The sequence below is a fragment of the Podarcis gaigeae genome (assembly GCF_964106915.1).
Source record: "Podarcis gaigeae genome assembly, chromosome: 5".
NCBI classification, from domain to species: domain Eukaryota; kingdom Metazoa; phylum Chordata; class Lepidosauria; order Squamata; family Lacertidae; genus Podarcis; species Podarcis gaigeae.
Window position 1 is genome coordinate 71,207,235 of NC_139681.1, and position 26,341 is coordinate 71,233,575.

The 26,341-nt window shown below is 45.6% G+C and overlaps 1 protein-coding gene across 1 annotated transcript; it reads right to left on the reverse strand.

Annotated features, from left to right (window-relative positions):
- Nucleotides 1-3,431: 3,431 nt before the first annotated feature.
- On the reverse strand, nucleotides 3,432-26,108 carry AP1S3 (adaptor related protein complex 1 subunit sigma 3). Its single transcript, XM_083742189.1, has 5 exons — nucleotides 25,986-26,108; nucleotides 13,387-13,565; nucleotides 10,604-10,712; nucleotides 7,538-7,675; nucleotides 3,432-3,844 (listed from the first exon to the last, which is right to left on the reverse strand). The coding sequence occupies exons 1-5, from the start codon at nucleotides 25,986-25,988 to the stop codon at nucleotides 3,809-3,811; spliced, it is 465 nt and encodes a 154-aa protein (XP_083598315.1). The 5' UTR covers nucleotides 25,989-26,108; the 3' UTR covers nucleotides 3,432-3,808.
- Nucleotides 26,109-26,341: the final 233 nt, after the last annotated feature.

A 26,341-nucleotide genomic window follows, 5' to 3' on the forward strand; every position in this document is an offset into this window, starting at 1 on the left:
CCTTGTGAACTGTCTAGTAGGAAGTTATGTTTCAAAATAATACAAAGCACAGCCTTCCCATAGAAAGTGAGGGAAGTGTAGCTTATTTTGGAGATCTTGTGGAACACCGACAATGGTATTTATTTGTTCGTTCTCTCTCTCTCTCTCTCTCTCTCTCTCTCTCTCTCTCTCTCGGAGCCATTGACGCAAAGCAGAGGTCTCCATTAAATAAGAAGAGCTCTTTTGGTGTTGCTGACAAAATGATGAGAGGGATATCAAATCCCTCATGTGAACAGCCCCCCCCCCCAATGCTGCTGTAGCTAGCAGATACACATGATGGCCTGGTTCACCTACCACATTATTTTAACTATGGTTTATTAAACTATGGTTTAATGTGAAGAAACTGCAGGTGCTTTGTTCCTTCTCTTGCAGTGCTGCTAGAAAACTAGACATAATCCAGCTGGTCATGTTGACTGAACCCAGGCTTGTGACTTCTCTCCCCTCCACCCCCAATCATGAATGCCAATCCAAGAACAAACCTTCTTTGGAGAGAAGATGGGTCATGTGCCTGGGTTTCGACAATATGACAAGCTAAACCATGGCAGCACAGCAGCAGTAGAGGAGAAGCCAAGTGCTTGCAGCTTCAGCAGTGTGCACCCACTGCTTGCTCCCATTAAGCCAATTTACTTTAATTGTGGCTTAATGTGATGTCTGAACCAGGTGATGAGGAAATCGAGAACTGTGTGATGTGCTCCCTTCTCCCACCCCAAAGACTTGGTCATGCATTCTATCATAAGAACAACATTTTAGCATGCACATAGATTCAGACTCATACTTTAAAATTAACAAGAAGCAAATTGAAAATGGGGGTTTGTGTGTGTTAAATTTCTCTTTCCCCCCCCCTCCCCTGAGTCCCAGATAATTGGCACAGGCAATTTTATTTTTCCCCTTTCTTCTCTTTCTAGAATATGCAATTTTCTTGTCCGAGGAACTGCAATCTCACTCTTACTTTGATGGATCCATTTCAATTTGTTTTACTTTGAACAAGAGACTGGCAAAAGCATGCCACCATGCCAAAGGGAGATGTTGGGGACTTCCTAGATTTCTGGCTAGTTTTCATAGCTATTTGAGATTTGGGCAGTTGAAGGAGACCAAATTCACAAACCAGTGAGAAGTCCAGGAAGCCCTAAACTCCTTTCTTTTGGCATAAGTCAAATGATGGCAGACCTGTGATCTCATATCTTAAGTGTTATGCACTGAAGTTCTCACCCTGGGCCAGCAGGGGGATACTGTAGATAGTTATACAAATAAGGGATCGAAAATGACGTTCAGTGATTGGATAGTTTTAGAAAATTGTTACAGTTACATTGTACTGGAGCTCTATATAAGCAGGCTGACTGAACCCTTCAGTTCAGTTCTGTTCTGGCCTGTGAATAAACAAGAGCTGTTTGAAGAATCGCTGTGTCGTCTGATATGTTCACCCACAACTTAACATTAAGCCTGTGGTTTTACATTCTTATATGAAGTCAGGGGAAATATGCACCTGTAAAATTCACCCAAAGGGTAAGTTATGCTTATGGTGCTTATCTAACTAACATAGTTAAGAACGTATGATGCTGTCACTTTTGAAGCAGGGGGGAACGCTCTGACAGGGGCAACTGCAGACGTCTTTTGGAAATGCACCCAGAATATCAGGATGACAGATTCTGGACTTCTGCTCCCAACAACCCACAAAACAAGGGTGTTCCAGCCCACAGTTTTACAGTTCTGAAAAAGAGGAAAAGCTAAAAAGGCGTATTGACATAGTTCCACTAAAAATATCTGCTGCAGTCCTACTTTTGCTTAATCATTCCTCTGCTGTCAGCGAGTTCAGGCTTCCATCATCCATTTTTACTTTAAACACATGGACTTTGTTTCCAAGTCATGAATAAGCATCTGCACATTTTAACACACCAAATGTTAATCTGTAGTTATTTATAGGGAACTAGGCACAGCCCTTTCAAAAAAAACAACAACACAAGAAGTTGGAAGCTTTCCTTTGACATAATACGGAAGAAACAGATGGAAGGGTTTTGGGGTTTGTTTTTTTTCCAAGGGCAGCATTATGCTAAAACTGCAGAACAGGCTCTCCCGAGAATTTAGATAATAGCGGCAAGAAAAGAAGTGATGCATGAAGTTATATGATGCTTCTGGAAGCTACAAGCAGGGCCCATCATTATTAACATTTGCATTCCATCCTTCCTCTGAGGAGCTCAAGGTGACCCATTAAAGGGCTGGCCCATTTTCCCTCTCACAACAAACCCACAGAGACAAGTTAAGCAGAGAAATAGTGACTGGATCAAGGTTACTCTACAAGCTTCATACTGAAAGCAGATTTGGACCCTGATCTCCCTGATCCAGGAGCCACTACCCACCCTGCCTCTCTAGGAACGAGATCATAATTATTCCTCTTTTCCACATTTACGAACACAAGACTGAAAGTGATTTGCCCAAGGCATCAAATGAAATAATAACTGGGCAGAGAGACTTGAGCTTTGTGTTCCATGATTTACATTCAACACTCTTTGCACTGAGACATGCCAGCTTTCAAATCAATTTTGCTTCTCCATCCCCACCAGGTTGTAAAAAGTTCTGTGGACTGGACCAAGAGGGAGAGAAAAGCAAATGGGTAATGGCAACAGCGGTGAGGAAGAGGTGGGTGAACTAAGAGAAGGGGCCTCACTGAGAACATTTTGCCACCTCTGTTCCAGGCAATTAATTGATCATTATTCCACAGAGGGCTCTGACAATTACTATTCTACAACCTTTCCTTCCTCTCTGCTTCCAGAGATTGGGGGAGGGGCAGGGGAAAGGAAAAGTTCCATTATTCAAGTGCAAGTCTTCGTGCTAACAGCATAACTTTTTGGGACACAACCCATTATATAGTCCCACGTTAGTTCTATCTTAGTTGTGAAAAATGTTTTTTGTGGGGGGGGGGGAGGATGTGGCGTATTAACATTCTCATTATAACTCACTACACTGACAAATCAATTAAGCCTGCCAGTGCCGGATTTAGGTTTGATGAGGCCCTAAGCTACTGAATGTAATGGGGTCCTTTATATGTTCAGCTGTCCTTTGTCAACAACAAATTGTCAGTGTTTTTTGTGTTGAATATATGGTAATTTATGGACCTAATAGGTATCTAAAGCCATTTGCACATAACAAGATATGTATTTTATCGAAGTAATTGTTGAACTGAAATACAATTAAGAAGAAGTATATTAACAGTGAAATTGGGGGGGGGGGGCTCCCAAAAGAGTGGGGCCCTAAGCTATAGCTTGTTTAGCTTATACGTAAATCCAGCACTGAAGCCTGCTTTCAGAGCAATCCGAAAATGAGATTCCATCAACACTTCAACATTTTTGCAAAATGGTTATTATTAATCCAAGAAAAATGACCACATTCAAAATAAATGTTTTTGGTTGGTTCATTGTTATTATTATTTTACAAAATTACACTGAATTGGTCAAAAACTGACCCAAAGTCATATAAATATATCCTTCAAGTGTTCTAGTATCTGTTCCTTGGAAGTGAAAGGCAGGTAGCTAAAAATTGCCGTAAAAACAAACATTCAATCAGGACAGCCAAGAAAGTTTACTATCATGCTCATATGAAATAGAATACATGTTTGTGCTATCATGGCTGACCTTCATCTTGACTATTGCATAGACAGCCCCTTCAGGAGGGTTTGAGGTGGGAGGGGTTCATTGTTAAATAAAATCCAGGAGCAGGCAGATTTTTGCATATACCATTGGTATGCAGCCTCATTTTCTGTTTATGTAGGTTCTAGTTAGAAGGCAGGCTTGCTCATATATTCTTCCATTGTCTGCAACAAAGAACAATTAAGCTATTAACTCAGTTATTAAAATTACGCATAGACGATAATGTGACAGCAAGAAAATTGGTTCAGTACCAAGAGGTGCTTTGTAAATGATGAACATCTAGAGCACTGCAGCTAATTTGCGAAGCTAATTGGAGATCATTAACAGAATTTGTATGAATACTTGTATAAGTAGACTAATTCCCCTCTCCAGCTTAGTTTCCTAGCCAGGTGGGCTGTTCATCAAGCCAAGGGTTCAAAAATCACAGAGAGGTGTATTTGGCCCAGTTAAGTGTTGCTCGATCCATTTACAATAGTCTAACCTAGTTCCATTTTTTTCCAGCTGCTTGTACTAAAGTCCTAAGTCATTTTTTCCTATATAATAAAAAACATCCAAAACTCCATGCATGTGTGAGATATCTATCTATTTTGGAGGAGTTATATATAAATAAATCCTAAAACCCTAAAGCAGGGGTCCCCAAACTAAGGCCCGCAGGCCAGATAAGACCCAAGGGACCCATTTATCCAGCCCGAAGCAACCCCCACTGCTGCCGCCCGCTTAGCGGCGCGGTGCTGCGCGGCTTCCCACTTCCGGGTCATTATTTGTGCATTATTTGTGCATGCGCAAGCATTATTTCCGGTGCACATCTGGGTCAGAGGAGGCCCGTGCACACAAGCTATTTCCAGTGCTTCTCTGACCCGGAAGTGCGCCGGAAATAGCATATGCGCACGGGTATGGGCACGCACTCCCCCGCCCTCCACATGATCGGCACTGGAGACACCAGCCCAAGGCGCGGTAAGTTTGCTGACCCCTGCCCTGAAGTGTGTCTGAGACCCATTTTAATGTCCTATGTGCTACATTTACATTGATTCCCACCACTCAGGGCTGACTCGCACAGAAGACATTTCCCCCATGAGTCATCCTGAGTTTCTTTGGATACATGCCCTCAGGGATAAATGTGACACACTATCCATAGAGTCATGGATACAGTTCCCACCAACTCCTGGTATCATGTTGGCTGAGGGTTCAAAGATATCCCAGTCCAAGAGACGGGCATTTGCCCAACCAAAATGATCAAACAGATGCAGCAACCAACCTAAGGAAAGCCTACACAATTTGGGACTTTTGTATAAAAGTATCCATGGTTTTCCCCATCCCTGTCTCATAACACCAGAACTCATGGAGGTCCAATGAATATGACTGCCAGCAGAAAGTACAGTCAAACCTTGGTTGTCGAACGTAATCCATTCCGGAAGACGATTCAACTTCCGAAACGTTTGACAACCGAGGATCAAAGGGCGGTCGTCAAAGTCAATCAAGAAAAACGAAGAAAACTCCCCAGAAGCCATTCAGCTTCCAAAAATCATTCGAAAACCAGAACAGTTACTTCTGGGTTTTCGGCGTTTGGGAGCTGAAACGTACGGTACGGTAACAGAGGCCTTCAGGAACCAAGGTTTGACTGCACTTCTTCACCCAGGTCATACGTATGCTATGGAATTTGCTCCCAACTAGAGGAAGTGATGAGGGACACGGGTGGCACTGTGGGTTAAACCACAGAGCCTGGGACTTGCCGATCAGAAGGTCAGCGGTTCGAATCCCCGCCACGGGGTGAGCTCCCGTTGCTCGGTCCCTGCTCCTGCCAACCTAGCAGTTCAAAAGCACGTCAAAGTGCAAGTAGATAAATAGGTACCGCTCCAGCAGGAAGGTAAACGGTGTTTCCATGTGCTGCTCTGGTTCACCAAAATCGGCTTAGTCATGCTGGCCACATGACCCAGAAGCTGTACGCTGGTTCCCTCGGCCAATAAAGCGAGATGAGCGCCACAACTCCAGAGTCGGCCACGACTGGGCCTAATGGTCAGGGGTCCCTTTACCTTTAGAGGAAGTGATGACCGCCAACTTGGATGGCTTTTTTAAGAAGCATTAGACAAACTCATGGTGGATAAGGGCTATCAGTGGCTACAAAGGTAGATGGATATGCTCTACTGCTGCCAGGGGCAGTATGCTTCTGAATACCAGTTGCTGAAAACCACAGAAGGGGTGAGTGTGGTGGCACTCAGGTTTCGCTTGCAGGCCTTCCACAGGCATCTGGCTGGCTACTGTGCAAACCGAATACTGGACTAGATGGCCCACTGGCCTGATCCCACAGGTGGTTCTTACGTTTTTATGTCCCAGGATTACACATTTAGATCCCTTTTTACTTCCATCCACACAAAATGCATTGCCTAGGAAGGCCAGCCACTCTGATGGGCAGGAACTTTAGTGTGTGAACAGTTCCTTAGGAATTTGTAATATGTTCTGGATTGTGCTCTCTCTGCCTATTTTGCACAGCCAGCAGTTGCAATTACCACAGCTAGCTTATTCCAGTGATATTCACTCTATGGCACATGAATAACGCTGGCTTATTGTCTATAACCAGCTTGACCAGAGCAAAGGTGCCCAAAACATCTCCCTTAGCATTAATTTATTCATGGCACTTTCAGTTCATGTCCGCCATATTTGACTTTCAAAGAGGGAGCAACACTCCCACAAGGCTTTTGAATAACAGGCCCTATTCCAGGCATAGGCAAACTCGGCCCACCGGATGTTTTGGGGCTACAACTCCCTAGCTAACAGGACCGGTGGTCAGGGATGATGGGAATTGCAGTCCCAAAACATCTGGAGGGCCGAGTTTGCCTATGCCTCCCCTACTCTCTTTCAAAGGGGGATTTACTGCAAGGTCTGTTTTTGGCCCAAAACTGGGGTTGCCGCAGACAGCTCTGCTGGTTTTGAAGCTAGCAGGCAGACCATTTATGCTTCCGCTTTGCTGCGCAAAATAAATCAGTAAAAATAGCCAAGCACTTTTTAGACACTAAAAGGGCTGAAATGAACATTCCATCAAGGATTCAGCAATCGGTGTGAGTAACTGATGGTCACTTTTTCTATAAGAAAAACAACCAACACAAAGAGCTTCTGAATAGTTCGAGCCAGGGTTTATAGAATGCCAAATGTGAGTGGGAAATCACACAGCAACAGTCATCTATTTGCCCACCAGTCTGCTATTTATAATTTGCAAGAGTTAAGCTGCTACTTACACCAGAAAACCAAAGGACATTTACTTAAGAATAAGTCCACTGAACTCCATGAGATTTCTCAGTGAACATGGATAAAATAGGCTGTAAAACACACACCTCCTAATGCTCTTTGACTTTTGACTTAGACAACAGAACATTTATTAGCAAATAAAATCAAGCACATTATTGGAAGATTTGCGTCATTTGTACCTGCACCGGGGGGGGGGGGGGGTTCAAGTTTACACTGTATGAATGAATATTTACAGTGAAGATTGTTTAAATCGGTTTTTACCAACCTAGTTTCTTCCAGGTGTTAGACTACATTGTGCATCATCCCTAACCATTGGTCACACTGGCTGGGACAGATGGGAGTGGGGGAGTCCAACAACGTCTGGAGGAACCAGGTTAGGAAAGGCTGTTTTAAGGATATTTTATTTTAATGGGGGTTTTGTTTGTTTGTATCTTTGTACATTTTTGTGGTCTGCCTTGTTCCATTCACCTGGCATTTGTAGACTTCATTTGGTTGTGACCTACAGCCCAAGCAATAAAACTTGAGCCAAACTGGGCATCAAGAGTAAAAATAAAATAACAAGAGAGTGAGAGAAACCTGGATTTAGCTTCTCTCATACCTCTCTTACCTCTTCTTACCTCTTGTAACATATCAGCATCTTCTATAGCTTTCACTGCAGATTTTTTGGAAGTCTCTTGAATTTCCCCTCCCATCAGAAACTCATCAAGAATAAAGTACGCCTTTTCAAAATTGAATATAATATCCAGTTCACACACCTGGTAAGGATTGCAGAGATAAATATTCAGGCACACTTATTATGGCATTGAATGTGGTTATGTGCACAGCCTCATCAAAAACCTGTTCTGTGTGTGCACCCTGGTGGCAGGCAGAGAACAATGGAGACACAGGACTGAAAGCATTAAGGAGGTTTCAACATGATAATATTTCAAAGGTGAGGCAGCATCCCATGATGCTTGCATTATTCTTCAACCAGTTTTGTCCTAGGGTTAAATCAGGGTTTCCCAAACATGGGTCCCCAGCTGTTGTTGGACTACAACGCCCATCATCCCTAGCTGGCAGGACCAGTGGTCAGGGATGATGGGAACTATAATCCAAAACAGCTGAAGACTCAGGTTTGGGAAACCCTGGGTTAGACGAAAACAATGTCATACCTATATATTAAACTGACTTCATCATACTCTGGCACCTCAGGCATTGCAATGTTCCAAAAATGCCTGGTGCATTTATTCAGTTAGATTTCCCAGAACGGTTTACCCCATTGATGGCCCAAACTGATTTTTAAACTCCTCTGCCACTCACTAAGTGATTTCTATCCCACATCCCCTCCATAGTACTCAAAGTGGCATCCAGTGGTACCTTGGTTGTTGAACTTAATCCATTCCAGGATTCTCTTCGTCTCCCGGAACCATTTGAAAACCAAGGCTCGGCTTCCAATTGGCTGCAGGAGGCTTCCTGCACTCAATCAGAAGCCGCAGAACCCATGTCGGATGTTCGGCTTCGGAAAAATGTTCGCAAACTGGAAGACTCACTTCTGGTGTTGCAGCACTTGGGGGCTGATTTGTTCAGGAGCCAAGCTGTTCAACAACCAAGGTACCACTGTACATGGTTTGCCCTCGCTTTCCAACTCATATACCTGTGGGCTGAGAGACAGTGACTGGCTCAAAATCATCTCATGAGCTGAGTTGGGGTTTGAACCCTAGTCTCCCAGGTCCTGGTATTGCATTTTAACCACTACACCACAGAGGCTCTTTAAGTACTGGGTGAGGAGAAGCTAAGGACAAGACAGCCAAACTATTGTAGACAGGCATGGACGATACCATGCAAAAGCAGTTGTGGGGTGTCATAGTCACCATGTACTAAACATAGTGCACCCTGTGCACAAAAGCCAGAATTAATTTTTACTCCAAAACTCACTGTTGTGCATGTGTAAAAAGGTAAAGGTAAAGGTACCCCTGCCCGTACGGGCCAGTCTTGACAGACTCTAGGGTGGTGCGCTCATCTCACTCTAGAGGCCAGGAGCCAGCGCTGTCCACAGACACTTCCGGGTCATGTGGCCAGCATGACAAGCTGCATCTGGTGAGCCAGCGCAGTACACGGAACGCCGTTTACCTTCCTGCTAGTAAGCGGTCCCTATTTATCTACTTGCACCCGGGGGTGCTTTCGAACTGCTAGGTTGGCAGGCACTGGGACCAAGCGACGGGAGCGCACCCCGCCGCAGGGATTCGAACCACCGACCTTCTGATCGGCAAGTCCTAGGCGCTGAGGCTTTTACCCACAGCGCCACCCGCGTCCCTTTTTGTTGTGCATGTGTACCTGATTTTATTTTTAAAGTGTCCTATTTATTAGCGCTCACCATTTTTTCTGTGACACATTTGTCTTTCTTGGCGATTTCCAAGTTGTTTTAGCATTTCCACTAATCATGTCTTCCAATTAACAACAGCTTCACCCAGCCCCAGATGTCACAGCATGAACTTTGCTCAGTTGACCATTTATCTCCATTTATGCTCCCCGCTGTTTTTGCTCTCTCCTCCTGCTCTGACTTTTATAAAGGCTTAGCTTTATTTGTACGTGGAGGACCAGAGAAGAAAATAATCAGGCAATGGGGGAGGAGGGGCAAACAGACCTGGAGGTGGCTTTGCAGTACCAGAAAGCTGGAGTGGGACGTTTCTCAGCTGTTGGAGGATTTTATTACTGCAAAAGAGGCGGTCTGTGGAATGAAAGATCCTTCCTAATTAACAGGAGCCTCTCACTATTTATGCATTAAATTATTGTGTGGATTTCTCTCCCACCTTTCTCAATGAAACGGAAAAGTGAGTTCCAATATAAAGGCACAATGAAATTGTAGAAAGCTCCAATGCAGCCCTACATTAAAAGCCCTGCAGTAGTCAATGCTCTAGAGATTACCAGAGCACAGATAACTGTGACCAGGTTGTCTCTGTCAAAGAAAAACAGCAGGTTGAGAATCACTGGGCTTCCTATGCTTCAGAATTACCGTATTTTTCGCCTTATAGGACGTACTTTTTCCCCTCTAAAAATGAAGGGGAAATGTGTGTGCGTCTTATGGGGCGAATGCAGGCTTTCGCTGAAGCTTGGAGAGCGAGAGGGGTCGGTGCGCACCGACCCCTCTCACTCTCCAGGCTTCAGGAGAGCCCCACCGCCAGCCCCGCAAGCTCGGGGGACAGCGGGGAGGTGCAGCGCGCCATCCTGCTGTCTCCCAACGTGGTTTGGAGGCTTACGGCGGGGAGAAGCGTGCTTCTCCCTGCCGCCAGCCCCGCAGGCTCAGGGGACAGCAGGGAGGCGCAGCGCACCATCCCGCTGTCTCCCGACGTGGTTTGGAGGCTGACGGCAGGGAGACACGTGCTTCCTATGGGCCGGTGCATCCTATAGGGCGAAAAATGCGGTAATCTTTTAGGGAAGGCAAAGAGGACCTGTGGCCCTCCGGAGGTTGTGGTGGTTGTTTTCATAGCAAAGTTTCCCCCCAAATAACTCTTTTCAGTTGAAACAGAGTATCTTTACAGAAAATGGCCCAAACCTGTTATTCTAAAAACAAAACACAAACAAACCTTGCAGGGAATTTAGAGTCATTTCTGTGGACAGAAGAAACAACAGACAACACTCCACAAATATCTGACAAGGAAAACAAGCGGAGCCAGGTGTTTCTGGGGGAAACCTAGTAAACTTACATTGCCAAAATATCTATCCAGTAGCTCTACATAACGATGGACAACTTCTAGGGTCAAGAGTTCGTTATCCTGCTCTTCAACTGCACAGCAGAAATATAAACTAGCGTACCTGAAATTTAAAAGTATGAAAATATATTGAGACCTATCAGCATTAATATTCACGCTCTTTACACGGTCAGTTACCCTGAAATATTTTTTTCCCCGGTTGCTTTTTCACATAATGAGACAATTTATCTCAAAAGCAAGAAGAATAGCCCTTAATTAATTAGGCCTTTCATATAAATCCATCTGACTTCCTTGCCAGCACTAATGAAAATGACAGGATGAACATCATTTCAGATATGCAAACGTGGGCAGTTTTTGGTGCAATAATCAGAAGTAATGATAATGGAATCGGAAATAAAAGCTTGCTTTTTATCACATAAATCTCTCACAGCTCTGCATCTGATGCTATTATAACTGTGTTCCTTTTTGTTACGCTTTCATACAGGCCAGGTTTTATATCTTCTCCTTTTCTCAAAGGCACAGGTGGAAGGGAGTAGTGGTCACTGTGCGTATAGATGCTGGGGTGCAACTTGCCCACACAGCCTCATGACTGTTCTCACCAGTGCTTTTTTTTCCTGGGGGGGGGGGATGCAGGGGTACGCAAACCCCTAAACATTTTGCGAATCAAAGTTTGGCCTCATTGCGGGGCAGTATTTCAATATGAGTAGGGAAATGAGAGTACCCCTAAACATTTTTTTGCGGGGGGGGGGAGCTCTGCTCCTCACACATCTTTTCTATGACCTTAAGCCTGGATACAGACAACAGCTGTTGAAAGAACTGAAGGCTGTGTCACAGAAAAACATTTCCCCCTTGTTACAAGCACTGACGTACGGATTTTCTATCCCGTTATAGGAGGGAAGGGGAACATTTATTAATTCAAGGGCCACATTGCCTCATGGGGTGGGCCTTCTGAGGGCCACATGTCAGTGGTGGGTGTGGCAAAAGTAGGAAAGGCTGGACAACACCACTCTCTATCTTGCTTGCACCACTCTGCAAGCAAGAGTGATCATGGTTCAAGGACACATTCCAGGCAGGCAGAATAGCTAGAGGAAGGTGCCCAGCAGGGTGAGTGAGGGATGCAGCCTGGGCCAAGTCCTGACGGTAGGGCAGAGAGGCTAGAGAGCTGATTTGGCCCTGGGCCTATTGCCCACCCTGCTGCATTACACAATATGGACACAAAACTTTTATACGTTTTTGTAGTGCTCCATACTGAGGACCAAACTCCAAATTATATTAAATATGTCCTTTTCCTTGTGGGTCTGGTTTTCCCTTTCAAAATAGCATATGGAGGAGGGGTGTTCATGGATCAGGTCTATTTAGGAGTGCGTTTAACTTGTCTTTTTCTGCAAAATCACCCTGACAAATTCAACCACCCCCCATCCCACTGCTGGAGAATAAACACCAGAGAATAAACAACAGTTTCCTCAGTCTTCATCCCACCCCAACCCCCGAATTAGAAAGGGAAACACAAGCAACACAGGGCAAAAAACTGTGTTTACCAAATCCTGTTAATTTGGCCCTAACATATGAAGGGGATTGATCTGTTTTATAACCACAAGCAACAATGGTCTTATCATATCGCCTTCAAGGTTTCGCCGAGCTATGATCTTCCAAACGTTCTTTCACACACAATGTTCAGAAAGGGAGCTTCAGAAAGTTTGAACATTTCTGTACTTTCCTTTAAAACTGGGACAGCCTTCAGTATTCAGAAATACCCAGTGGAACAATACAGAGGAAGATCAATGCACTGGCATCCCATGAAAATCATTGCGAGTCCAGCACTTAATGGCAACTCTTGATGTCCATTCATTTAAAAGGCACATCAGTAGATTTTATTATCTCAGGGAGGTGCTCTCCATGTTCACTCCTCATCTCAAATGCTGGCTCCAATTAAGTGATGTAAAGCAGGGGGGGGGGGGACCCGAGGCCCAGGTGCAAAATGTGGCGTTTTTTTTAATCTGGCCCTTGGGACTCTCTCCATATCATGCCCCCTCCCTGGGTCATCCTGCACCTCCTCTAGCCAAATTAGTTGGCTCCAGCTTCAATTTCCTGTTTAATACTTCATTCCCTTGATGCATCTGCCACCCCCACTATCTTCAATAATGCTCCTCAAAATTAGAACTATAACTGGGATGCAGCCCTCCAGACTTCTTTCTCTGGCCCTTGGGACTCTTCTCTCCCAAACCACACGCCTCCCCAGCCCTACTTTGCACCCTCAAGTGTTTCTGCATGGCTGGAATGTGTCCTTGAAATCCCGATTGTGCCTTTTGCTTGCCTGGGTGCAGGACAGAGGTGTGTGAGAGTTTGCATAGAAACTAGCCTAACATATTTACATTTATTGCTCCATTATCAACTTCTGCCTCTGGTCCCATCCATTGGCATGCAGCCCCCCAGAAGGTTGCCCAGAATGGACAGTGGCTTCTGGGCTGAAAAATATCCCCACCCCAGTGTAAAACCTTAATCATTTGATATAAACAAGCATGCCATGTTTCTTATGACAGGAATTAGTGGAATTCACTGGGCACAGGCTTCCTTCAAGAGATCATGCCTGCTGCCTTCTTTCTTTTTCTTTCCTACTAGTGGTAAGTACTACAGACATTTTGAATGGTGTTCCTCTTGTTTGTCAGTTCACTCCGCCAACGCAAACTAGATTGATTTTGTTTTGTTGTTACTTTGTGCTGCTTCCATGTGAAGCGACATCCTTTGTGTAAAAAGCCGACTTGTAAAACTACTCACACCTTTTGTAAACAAGCTTGAGGTCTTTCCAGTCAACAAAACTGCTCATTTTCTGGTTGCGAGACAAAATAATCTGCACAATTTCTCGGGTGATCTTTTTCTTCTCTTTTTCAGGCAGTGTAATAAACCATTTCTGGAGTCTTAATTTCCCTTGCCGGCTGAAGAGCAGTATAAACTGCATCTAGAGTAAAGAAAACCATTTGGGGTAATATTGAGACAAAGACCAACACAACTTGCATTAACGAAACTGCATTTGAGTGAAAATATCTGCCCTGTTATCAAGGAAAACACTTAAAGTTCAGGAAATGATGAATAATCAAGAGAACCTAGGGTTGCCCTGGGCTGGTTCAGGTGTAATGTTAAATCATAGCAGAGATTGCGTACTTTAACCAAACACAACTAGCTGTCTTCCTGAACTTTTAAACAAGCAATTGTCATGTGTTGTGCAAGTTCAGCTACATTTGGTTGTTTCCAGTCAGGGCCATGTCAGTAGTCCTTCAAAAGATCTTCAGCTTATCGTTTTCCCATGTAACCAACTGTGCTTTTTTTTTATACAGACTGTAGGCGAAGATCCTGCAATGGCCTTATTTATCAGGTTCATGCCTGCAGTAACCAAACACCACTATAAAAGAACAGAAAAACAGTGCATACCTGTGACGGCTGAACACACCTATCTGGGTAAACCCAAATACCTCCAATGCAAACACTGCAATTATCAAAAGATGACGTCAGATTTTGAACAGGATTGTTCAGAACACACCTCAGTCAGAGTGGGGTGGGCCACCTAAAGTTGCAGGATTTGAGATTTCATTGAATGCATTTTATTTAATATACATTTAGCCCTATGGACGATGCCACTTTCTTCTCCAAGAGCAACATATCTTGCATGTCTTCCCAAGTCATGACCCATCATAATTATGTACAAAAAAATACCAAAGATTTTGTATCTGTTGATCCCTTTTCTGCTTGCAAAAAGGTCTGTGTGTTATACATTGGGATTGTCCACTTACCAAAACACTTTAGAGTTAAGTTGATTGTGACTGGCTCAAGGTCATGCAATAGGTTTCATGGCTAAGCGGAGACACTGGCTGTTACATGACATTAACCAGGAATGGGAACCTGTGGCCCTCTGTCAGACTGCAACTTCCATTTGCTCGCCAACACGGTCAATGGCAATGACGGGAGTTGTTGTCCAACAACAACAACTGGAGGATCATAGGTTCCCCATCCCTAATGTAGATCTTATTCCAAGGATGGGAAACTCTTCCAACCTGGCAGGCTGGATCCTTATCTCCACAAGCTCTGTGGGCCACCCATCAATCACCAAATGTCCTTATGATGGCAGGTGACAACAAACCTTTTGAAATGTGTTTCCATGCGGTTTATATTGAAGTGAAGGCTGTAGGTTTACCTGTCTCCCACTCTGTATCACATACAACACCAGGGACAAGACAAGTGGGTGTGGTTTATGGAAATAACCAAGTGGGCCAAGTCTAATGATGACAAAGGTCACAATCTGCTCCAAGATGAACAAAGCACATGACTTGAGATTTTCTCAGCTTATCAGAAAGACAGACAGAATTACTGTAGGTACATATAACAGGAAGCCCATCTGAAGAGGGTGTGCCCACTTCCTGCTTCCTGATCGACTGCAGATACCCACAAATCCCTGTCTATCTGCTCAGTCCCGAATTCAAAGACACCAGTAGCATAGGCCTCAAGAATTCTTGGCGGTCTTCAGTTTGTATTGTGCTCTAGGCCAGTGTTTTTCAACCACTGTTCCGCGGCACACTAGTGTGCCGCGAGATGTTGCCTGATGTGCCGTGGGAAAAATTCGAAAGATTTAAAAATAAAGTATTTTATAATTTTTCATATTTCTGTTTACTTACTATTTCATAATAAAGTAATTATAAAATACTTTCTTTGTGTTTATTTGATTCCTATTCAAGAGAATTACTTTATATATAGTCAATATAGGCACAGAGTTAAATTTTTTAACATTTTCTAATGGTGGTGTGCCTCGTGATTTTTTTTCATGAAACAAGTGTGCCTTTGCCTAAAAAAGGTTGAAAAACACTGCTCTAGGCCACAGTCTTCCTGGGCCGCCGAGCAAAAGTTTCCGTTGATTTAAAGAACTGAGTCACTTTGGGTTCAGTGACATCTCGTCCGTTCGACAATATTTCTCAGCCTGAGGCGATCGATGCGTGGTCCAAGAGGAAAGGTTCAAAGCAGCGAACAAGAGAACACAGTGTGCTTTCCTGTTCCCTCTCCTAGCGTGCATCACAGTGACATAATTAAAAGGCAGATACAAGTGGCTTAATTAAGTAACAGTCGTCAAAATTAATTTGGGCTCCTGGCTCTCAGTCAGATTGCTCATCCAGCTACATGGGATACTTCACCTTGCGTCTCTGAAACAGAAGTAACACTATCTGCTTGCAATATGCTGTGTATATGGAAGGTGGGTAGTGAGAGGAGGAAGAGAGCATAAGAGACACTTGTTGCCATGGGAGACACACAGCAGCTACTTATAGTAAAGCCACCAGAGCAGCAAAAAAATTCAAGGTTTTTGTTGTTGCTGTTAACACTATTTTTTTCTCCAGATAATTTCACATTATTAGTACAAGCAGCACATCAGCAAGCTCTAAAGGCAGGACTAGAATTTTGTTATCCCTAATACGCGACAAGTTATTTTTATATTTTTCCAGCCCCACATTCAGCAGCGTAAGATTTTCAGAAGCATTCCATCTGCTGGGGGAAGTGGCCAGCCTTAGAATGATCGCCAACATTCTGACTTTGTAGGTTGAAGTGAAAGAGTCAATAGCGATGGAAACCCTCCTAGAGCATAGGGTCAAGATCAGCAGTCATGGCAAGAGAAGAAGGAGGTGGCCTGAATAGGTCAGTGGAACGGCGACAAGGGCAGCAAGAACCAGTGCACTTATCCTCAAAATCCCCCTTGCATATTAATTTAAGAAACTGTATTAATGCCTGAAGAGGGCTTGGAAGCCATGTGTTGTAATGAGAATGCACTACAGTGAGCCTCTCCTGGGAGGGGAAGAGAACGAAAGCATCAGTTTTCCATTATATCCAAACAAAGGAAACTTCAATTTTCACAGGCAACAGTTGTTAACAAGCCAGAATATCACTCCAGGAGCAAACTGTGGTTTCCTGGTTTCCTACTTAAACACAGGCTTTCCTACTTAGACACAGCAAAGAAGCATTTCAGTTAAACACATTTTAAACTTTGTATGAGAACTTGTGTTGGCCAAAACAGAACTCCACTGTGCCATCTGGTGTTATAATGCATATAAAAGCCTTTTCTTTACCAATCTAGCCCAAGTCCATAGTTTGCGCAAACCACGGTTTCCTGTCCTGCATTTGTTTGTAGTTTTTGTGCTTTTATCCAAACTGCAAGTGGAAGTCTCAGCTCTTCTCCCCCTTGTATGTAAAAGGGGGGGGGACAGGAAAGTCTGAAGCTCACCACAGCATGTTCTTATAATAACAACATCATTGATCTTTATGTCTGAATGAAGCTTAAATCAGGACAACATACACCAAAGCAGGGGGTTAAGGAAATAGCAAGAAGGGAGTGAAGAAGCAAAGAAAACTGGCATACCTATATCAGGGAGATATAGGTTTGCCAGGCTCACAGCTTTGAAGAACCCTGATTTACAGGAGTGTGCTCACATCAGCGCCTTAGAGCACAGTGGAGATGTGTGCGTTTTTAGTGTGTTTCACAGTTTTCCCCTTCCCAGCTGCTCAAATCAGTGCAACTACGCTAGTGTCTGATTAGTTTTCGTTAGTGCTGACAGTGGGGATTGTCTGACCTTACACACAACTGTTAACACCTTAGCTAGAGATGCATTTGGAACAGCTTATAAGGACCCCAATCAGCATGAAGCCAGATTGAGAAGCAACGTATCAGATAGTAAGGTAAAGGGTAAAGGTACCCCTGCCCGTTCGGGCCAGTCTTGACAGACTCTAGGGTTGTGCGCTCATCTCACTCTAGAGGCCAGGAGCCAGCGCTGTCCGCAGACACTTCCGGGTCACGTGGCCAGCGTGACAAGCTGCATCTGGCAAGCCAGTGCAGCACATGGAAACAACGTTTACCTTCCCGCTAGTAAGCGGTCCCTATTTATCTACTTCCACCCGGAGGTGCTTTCGAACTGCTAGCTTGGCAGGCGCTGGGACCGAACGACGGGAGCGCACCCTGCCGCGGGGATTCAAACCGCCGACCATGCGATCGGCAAGTCCTAGGCACTGAGTTTTTACCCACAGCACCACCCGCGTCCCCGTATCAGATAGTATTTTATATCAAAGTGCAAGATACATATGCAGCATTGCGAACATGGATTTAAAACCCAGCGCTAGAAACACAGTGAGTACAAAATAAATCCTTCAAAACAACTGGTTCCTGAAATTCATTCTGATTGCGCAGATAAAATATAACAGATAGAGTTCTATAGGATGTGTTGTTAGTGTGTGGAAACAGTTAAGATCCAAGGATACCCAGGCATGCACCTCCAGAGGGCAGAGGCATCAGGCACCATTTTAGCTCCTGGGTATTTTCACTTGTTAACAAGTGGCCGATAGCCAGGTGCAAAATGCTCCTGGAACCTGGCAAATTTTGGGGTGTAATGTTCTGCAGCCCCTCCATGAAAGGCTCTAGGTGTAAATGTATGTAAAATAAGCCATATTTCTTAAAGGCCTCCACTGTGCCTTCATTTCCCAACAGAGACACAACTTTGGGTGAGCACCTGGAACCCTTTGGATTCCTGCCACCGCTTCACATATATCATATTTGCTTTTTAAAAAAGCTCTTGCCTACCTGCAAAGTCTGACCTTCCTCTCCTACCCAACCCACCTTCACTGGCTGATCTGGTGCATAACTCGGGCCTCCTCAAAAAGGCCCAGGCTCAGTAACAGAATAATTTTTTTATTAGATCATGTTTCCATGACAGAGTGAAGGACAAGCAATGGAGAAGAGCACAACATTCCCGTGGAAACTGGGTACACGCAAGGGGAATCAACAGCTGGGATATAGCAAGGCATGTGGCTCCCTTCCAGGGAAGGTCATACTAAATGCTGCAAAACCCTTGAGAAAAGCAAAGAAGCCATTTGGCTGGCAGCAAAACCTCACACAGGGCCCAGGGACGAGGGGGGACTGTATGTCGTCTGCAGCGACAGGAAGACAGAAGTTAGCAAAGCAAAATCAAGAACAACAGGCAAATGAACATATGCTTTGATATATTAGAGGGGTTTTAAAATAAAAGAGCCGTATTGATCCAAGGACACAGTTAATTCAGATAATAAATTGTTCCTGATAACAGAGGATCAGATCATTGCAACTACATTATATACAGACTGCCATTGCTGTATCGCACTACCTAGCAGGAACTGTTTTATTCAACAGGGTTAAGTTGTCCTTCCATCTCTCCTGCTGCCACACATACACCTTCCCCCCCCTATTATGGTATGTTCCCGTTCTGTAATCTCTCCTGCGGAGATTGCATGTACCCTGGAGCTAAAGGGCCATGTCTTCTTGTCAATCTAAATTTATTTGAATAATCAAAGGGCAAGCAGCTGGTATGTAAAAGAGCAAACAACTACCTAATATAAAGCTGTGAATTATCAAGCAGGCAGACCAAAAGGGTTTTCTCCAGCTTTTCCCTAAATGAAATTTATATTAAGACAAATCTCCATGTTCTGTACCACTGACTACCTGGTGCTGTGAGCAAACAGGACGAGGAGGAGGCCTGATCTTTCTCCTCTCCTTGGTTGACTAAGGTCCTCCACTGAGGATGGAGCCTGATACAAAAAGACACTTCTACACAGTGTTGGTGGACTGTGGTGGACTCTCCTTGGTTGACTAAGGTCCTCCACTGAGGATGGAGCCTGATACAAAAAGACACTTCTACACAGTGTTGGTGGACTACAACTTCCATAATCCATAGCTGGCAAGACCAGTGGTCAGGTATGATGGGAGTTGTAGTCCAACAACAGCTGGGGATCCAAGTTTGAGAAACACTGGAAAACCAGAGATGGGCAACCAAAATGACCATGAGGCTGGAACTGCTTGTGAGGAAAGGTTTGGAGTTTTTTTGGGGGGGCAGGAATATTAATTTAGGGGTGGGGAAAATGAGAGTAAGGGCAACTATGAATGACATGTATACATTATGAACAGTTTGGAGAAAATTAAACTATGTACATTGCTCCCACATGATGCAGGGATGGCTCTATAGACAAAAGAATAAGGATACCTGTGGCTATCTGTGGCCACAATAACTATATTCTGTTTGCACTGTCATAGGCAGCATGCCTCTGAATATCAGAATTTCTCGTCACGGGACAATGCGGGAGTGCTTGTGAGCTTCCCACAGGTCAGCCACTGTGAGAACAGGATGCTGGACTAGATAGGTCATTGGTCTGATCCTGCAAGGTTCTTCTGATGTTCTTATAACCGTGAAGATATAAACATTGCTTAACCAACAACCTGATCCTCTGCATGCTTCCTTGGCACCAAGTTCCCAATAAGTTCAATGGTTCTCACTCTCAAGTGGAAATACAGTGGTACCTCTTGTTGCAGATGGGGTCCATTCCGGAGGTCCGGTCAGATCCCAAGGTTGCCGCAACCTGAGGGTCTATCACTTCTGTGCATGCACGCATGGCAAAACCCGGTAAAATACTTCTGGGTTTGCTGTGCGTGCATCCCGGAGTTTACGTAACCAGAGGGTTACGTAAAGGGAGGATTGACTGTAAATCTCTTGCTACATCTCTCCAGAAAATGTCTGGGATTGCTTTAGTCTCCCCTGAGGCTTGCCTTTCCAAAAAGAGTCAATGCTATATAAGGCAACATGCGCATTTTTATTTATTTTTATTTAATAAAAGTTTACGTGTCTGTAAAATTTCAGCGTCCACATTAGAACAAGACCTTTATTAAAAGGTAAAGGTACCCCTGCCCGTACGGGCCAGTCTTGACAGACTCTGGGGTTGTGCGCCCATCTCACTTAAGAGGCCAGGGGCCAGCGCTGTCCGGAGACACTTCCGGGTCACGTGGCCAGCATGACAAAGCTGTATCTGGCGAGCCAGAGCCGCACACGGAAACGCCGTTTACCTTCCCGCTAGTAAGCGGTCCCTATTTATCTACTTGCACCTGGAGGTGCTTTCGAACTGCTAGGTTGGCAGGCGCTGGGACCGAGCAACGGGAGCGCACCCCGCCGCGGGGATTCGAACCGCCGACCTTTCGATCGGCAAGCCCTAGGCGCTGAGGCTTTTACCCACAGCGCCACCTGCGTCCCAAAGCTTGCAGGCTATTTTGTGACATCCTAATAAGACCTTTATTAGGATGTCACAAAATAGCCTGCAAGCTTTGGGGTTCGCCAGAACTTTTCATCAGGCTAGATCAGGGGTGGGGAAGTTTTCTTTGACCTACCTCATATGCCAACTTTGACAGGAGGACAGGACAACGCACCTGTCAACCACTTGGCATTGTTATGAGGTCACCTGAGAGGGATTGCCCCACCCACCTGTCAAAATCCCTTGTGAGAGATTCCCAAGCATCTGTCAGCCAGCTGGCTGCCAGGCGCATGGGAACCACAGCGCAGGAGGCCCCATGCCTGGCACTTTGGGAAGTGCTGAGCATAGGCTGGCAAAGTGCTTCATTCTCCCCTCCCTGTCACTCCCATCTTGTCACTCCTTCTTAAAACCTACCCAGATGCAGACATGGATAGCTTGACTGAAACCAACCACCTTTTTCTCACTCCTAACCTTTGCATTCTGTCAACATCTAGCCAGATCAAGAGTTCTATTAAAAAACACACAAACCCACCCAAAACCTGAAAGCTTTCACACTATTTTGGTGACATTTTGGTTGCCCTAATATAGTAATAATAATAATAATAATAATAATAATAATAATAATAATAATTTATTATTTACACCCCACCCATCTGGCTGGGTTTCCTCAGACACTCTGGGCGGCTTCCAACAAAAGATTAAAAATACATTAAAACATCAGTCATTAAAAACTCCCCTAAACAGGGCACCCTTCAGATGTCTTCTAAATGTCAGATAGTTGTTTATTTCTTTGACATCTGATGGGAGGGCGTTCCACAGGGTAGGCGCCACTGCCGAGAAGGCCCTCTGCCTGGTTCCCTGTAACTTCACTTCTCACAGTGAGGGAACCGCCAGAAGGCCCTCAGAGCTGGACCTCAGTGTCTGGGTTGAATAATGGGAGTGGAGACGCTCCTTCAGGTATACTGAAGGTATATAGACTTTGTGAGTCTTCCCTACAGACCAACATGATCACCTTTCTTCTTCTATATGTTTGTAAAGTTTCACACAGTTGTTTGGAAGCTTTCAATCTGAGTTATCAATAGTTTCAAGTGGGTGGGGGTTTTTTGAAAATGTTTTGTTTTGATGTTTTATGCAACAACCAGTGATCAGCAAAGTCTTAGGAAACTTTCTTACAAGTTCACTTTCCTGAAAGCATTGTGCTACGTTGCCCAGAGATAAGCAGATGAAATGAGAAATCCACGTGTTTGAACTGGACCTGAAAGGCCTGGGTTCAAATATTAGCTTAGGTATGGAGTCGCTCAAGAAATATGTGCTTCTCGGAGGAGAGTACACATTTACAACAGCAAAACACAAAGGCTGCCGTTTTTGACAAAAGCCCCATGCAGTGCTTTTTTTCTTTAAAAAAGTGTTTAGGGGTACTCTCATTTTGACTCAAGAAAAATCACCATTTTATAGTTCAAATCGGGGAAAATAATGACAGTAAATGGACAAAAGTACAGAGATTCACAAAATGTTTAGGGGTACGTGTCCCCCTGCGTCCCCCCAGAAAAAAAGCACTGGCCCCACGCCCTCTCTATGGCACTGATTGATTGCATTGCATTTATACCCCCTTGCCCCACCCCTAATGAGCTCAAGGAGGCACACATGGCTCACCCTTCTGCAGTTATTTCCCACAACAGCTCTGTGAGGTAAGCAAGGCTGAGAGGCTGTGACTGGCCCAAGGTCACCCAGTGAGCTTCATAATAAGTGGGGATTTGAACCCTGGTCTCCCAGGTCCTAGGGACATGGGTGGGCTGTGGGTTAAACCACAGAGCCTAGGACTTGCCGATCAGAAGGTCAGCGGTTCAAATCCCCACGACGGGGTGAGCTCCTGTTGCTCGGTCCCTGCTCCTGCCCACCTAGCAGTTCGAAAGCACGACAAAGTGCAAGTAGATAAATAGGTAGTTTTGGGCCATGGGGCACAGCTGGAAACCTAAGAAACTGTCATGGACACCAGAAAAATACCCATTTCACAGAAGAACAAATGGATGATGCTTAGACCGTCCCACACACACTTGAAAAAGCAACAAGAAACATACCTATACATGCCCCCCCCAAACAAAACCCCACAAGGACCAAACAGCCAAGTGTCCCCACAACCAAACCACACAAAAGCCAAAAACTGGGAGAGACACCACTTTGGGACTTCAGGCCTACATGTAACAGCAGAGAGGGCCCATTGTTCAGTGGTGAAACACACAGAAGGTCCTGAGTTCAATTGCTGACATCTCCAAGTAGAGAGAAACTGCTGCTTGAGGCCTTGTAGAGCTGCTGCCAATCGGTACCCACCAGGGATGGAGAAGCTGTGGCCCTCAAGAACTTGTTGGACCACTTCTCCACTCAGCCCCATCAACAGCAGAGTCGATGGTCAGGGATAAGGAGTCCAGCAACATCTGGAAGGGCCTAGGCAAACTCGGCCCTTCAGATGTTTTGGGACTACAACTCCCATGATCCCTAGCTAGCAGGACCAGTGGTCAAAGATGATGGGAATTATAGTCCCCAAACATCTGGAGTGTCGAGTTTGCCTAGCCCTGGTATAGAGTATTCCCAGCTGTTGTTGGACTACAACTCCCATCATCCCCAGCTGGCAGGACCAGTGGTCAGGGATGATGGGAGTTGTAGTTCAGCAACAAGTTTGAGAAGCACTGAGCTAGATGAACAAATGATCTGGCTTGCTATCAGGCAGCTTCGCAGCCAGAGGAAAGTGATTGCCTTGTCTCCCTAACCGTGAGAGAGGAAAAAGTAGGAAGCTGCCGTATTCTGGCTGGCTGTTAGCATTCCATGATTTCAGACTGGGGGCATTCCCAGTCAGACCAGGAGATGGGACCTGGGGCCTTCTATACGCACAGCAGGTGTTCTACGACTGAAGAGAAGTGCATGGATTAAATCTCTTGGAAAGCCATCACCAGGCTGCTGATTTAGAAAAGCAAATAAGTTGGCTCCACCCAGCCTCCCATTGACTTGGTATTTTAGATAAAACTACTCACATTACCATTAATTGAAGGGCCTGTTTGAACTACACAAAGCAAAGTCAATATGAAAAGGGAGAGGGAGAGAGGCAAGTGAAACCACATGCAAATCGAGGGTCAAAATCCACCTGACAATAAGCCTCCAAAGGAAATGTACTACACATACCAGTGAAGTAGATAGGCCAAGGGGTCACCCATTAAGAATGGAACCAGGAGGAACCTGATTTCAGCTCAGGAATGTCGTCAGGCACCCTAAACTCTTGGCCACCTCATTCGTTGCTCAACAGATTAGCTCTTTTACTTGAGCAGTATTAATGCATTGGCCCAGTTCTGCCCGCCAACCTTCGCAGACAAAATGGATTTTAGTTTTAGCGGATAGCTAAACCACATCTGCTCAGAAGTCAGACCCAGGTAAGTGGAGTTAGGGTTGCATCTGGAATCAGAGGATCGCCACAGAGGTCCAAACTTTGAAGGATCCCCTCTGCGGGTTAAATGCAGGCCACAGCATACCACAAGCAGAAGCTCAGAGTGAATGAGGAGCCAGCACACTAAGGTGCATGCAAATCAGACAGGTGTAGATGTCTCGAGCCAGTGAGACAAGGCACATGGCACCACTGTCAGAAAACTCTTTGAGGTTGTGAGGCATTTCTAGCTAGAAGAAGGTTCCTTTCTGACCTGTGATGATTTCTCAAACCCAAATAGTGAAATAAGACCTTCCCAATTAATCCCATTCCCAACCAGGGAAGTTTTATTGCAATAAATTCCTGTATCTTTATATAGCAGTTTCCAGTGTCCCAAAGTACAAAGAGAATAAAATAACCCACCCAAACCTTAGCTGAAGAGGGGGAGAAACCCTTTGCTAACTTTTTCTCTAACATAGGTGTGGCATTCCCCTGCCCTTCATACCTGCATGATAGACAGAAACCTGTCAGGTACAGCTTTCACCATCCCTGTACAGTGGTACCTTGGGTTACATACGCTTCAGGTTACAGATGCTTCAGGTTACAGACTCCACTAACCCAGAAATAGTACCTCAGGTTAAGAACTTTGCTTCAGGATGAGAACAGAGCAGCGGCAGCAGGAGACCCCATTAGCTAAAATGGTACTTCAGGTTAAGAACAGTTTCAGTTTAAGAACGGACCTCTGGAACGAATTAAGTTCTTAACCCGAGGTACCACTGTACATTCAAAGCTGAAGGGGGGACTGCCCCTGATGGAAACCTGCCTATTACACAGCTGTTAAAAGCTGGCAGCCCTCTCCTGATATACCCCTTGCACAACTTGATTGGCACTTGATTGTTTTAGTTCTATGGGGCAAGTTTAAACCAGGTTTCTTTCCCCTATTGTTGACAGCGCTCCAAGTGATTTATTTAAGGGACATGGGTGGCACTGTGGGTTAAACCACAGAGCCTAGTACTTGCCAATCAGAAGGTCGGCGATTCAAATCCCCGTAATGGGGTGAGCTCCCGTTGCTCCGTCCCTGCTCCTGCCAACCTAGCAGTTCGAAAGCATGTCAAAGTGCAAGTAGATAAATAGGTACCGCTCCAGCGGGAAGGTAAACAGCGTTTCCGTGTGCTGCTCTGGTTCACCAGAAGCGGCTTTGTCATACTGGCCACATGACCCAGAAGCTGTCTGCGGACAAACGCCGGCTCCCTCGGCCTATAGAGTGAGATGAGCGCACAACCCCCGAGTCAGTCACGACTGGACCTAATGCTCAAGGGTACCTTTACCTTTACCTGGTGTTGACCAGGTAAAGTTTGTTCCCAACATCCCTCCGTCGAATTGAGTGGAAGGGAGTGTGGCTGGGTTTGAACACAGAAACTGGGTGCGGTGGTCCCAGTTCCTGCAGCACTTGGCTGTTATCTCCCCGCCCCCTTGACCCTGAACCAGCAACAGGTGGAGGAAAATATGCGCCACCCAACTCCTGCCCTCTCCTCTCTTGCAATGTCAGAAAGGGAGAGAGCGCACGTTCAATACCCGAGCAAGGAAAAAAACGCGGAAAGGGGGGGGGGGTCGATTAACTATAACTATAAAAGAGAGAAAAGCCCCCTGGGCAACCGCCCAACCCATCAACTCCTGCAAACTTTGCGTCCTGTCGCCGTTTCCTTGCAAAAAAAGGAGCAGGAAAAGCCCAGCAGATGTTCTGTGCGCTTTTCAAGGGCGAGCCTTGCCCGACCTGCCTCTCTCCTGCGCGGAGGCTGCTTCACCTGGCGCCAGCAGGTAGTTCCTCCTCCCGGCTCCCCGGAGCCTCGGAGCTGTGTCAGCCCAACCAACCCCGCGCTCCCCCTCGGGGGTACTCACCATGGCTGCCAGAGAGGCGCTCCCCACCCCGGGTGGCTCCAAGCCCCGTGCCCTGTGCGGGTCTTCCCCCCTCCCCCCCGCAGGCACAGGTGAACTCCCAGCCGCTCGCCCTGCTTTCCCATAATGCCCTAAACTGAAAGTTATTAACTCCTCCCCACCCCACTCCTCCTCCTCTCGGGTCACTCCGGCAACAGCCCCAGGGGCGGGTTGGAGAGGTCGCTTTGCACCGAGGGGGAGGGAGTTTCGCGGGGAGAGGATCTCTCCTCCCCTTACTTTGGGGACTGGCGCTCTCTAAGCGGAAAGATAGAGTTTTCCTCCTACCTGAGCGATGCTGCTGTTCTCGAGCGCTTTGCAGG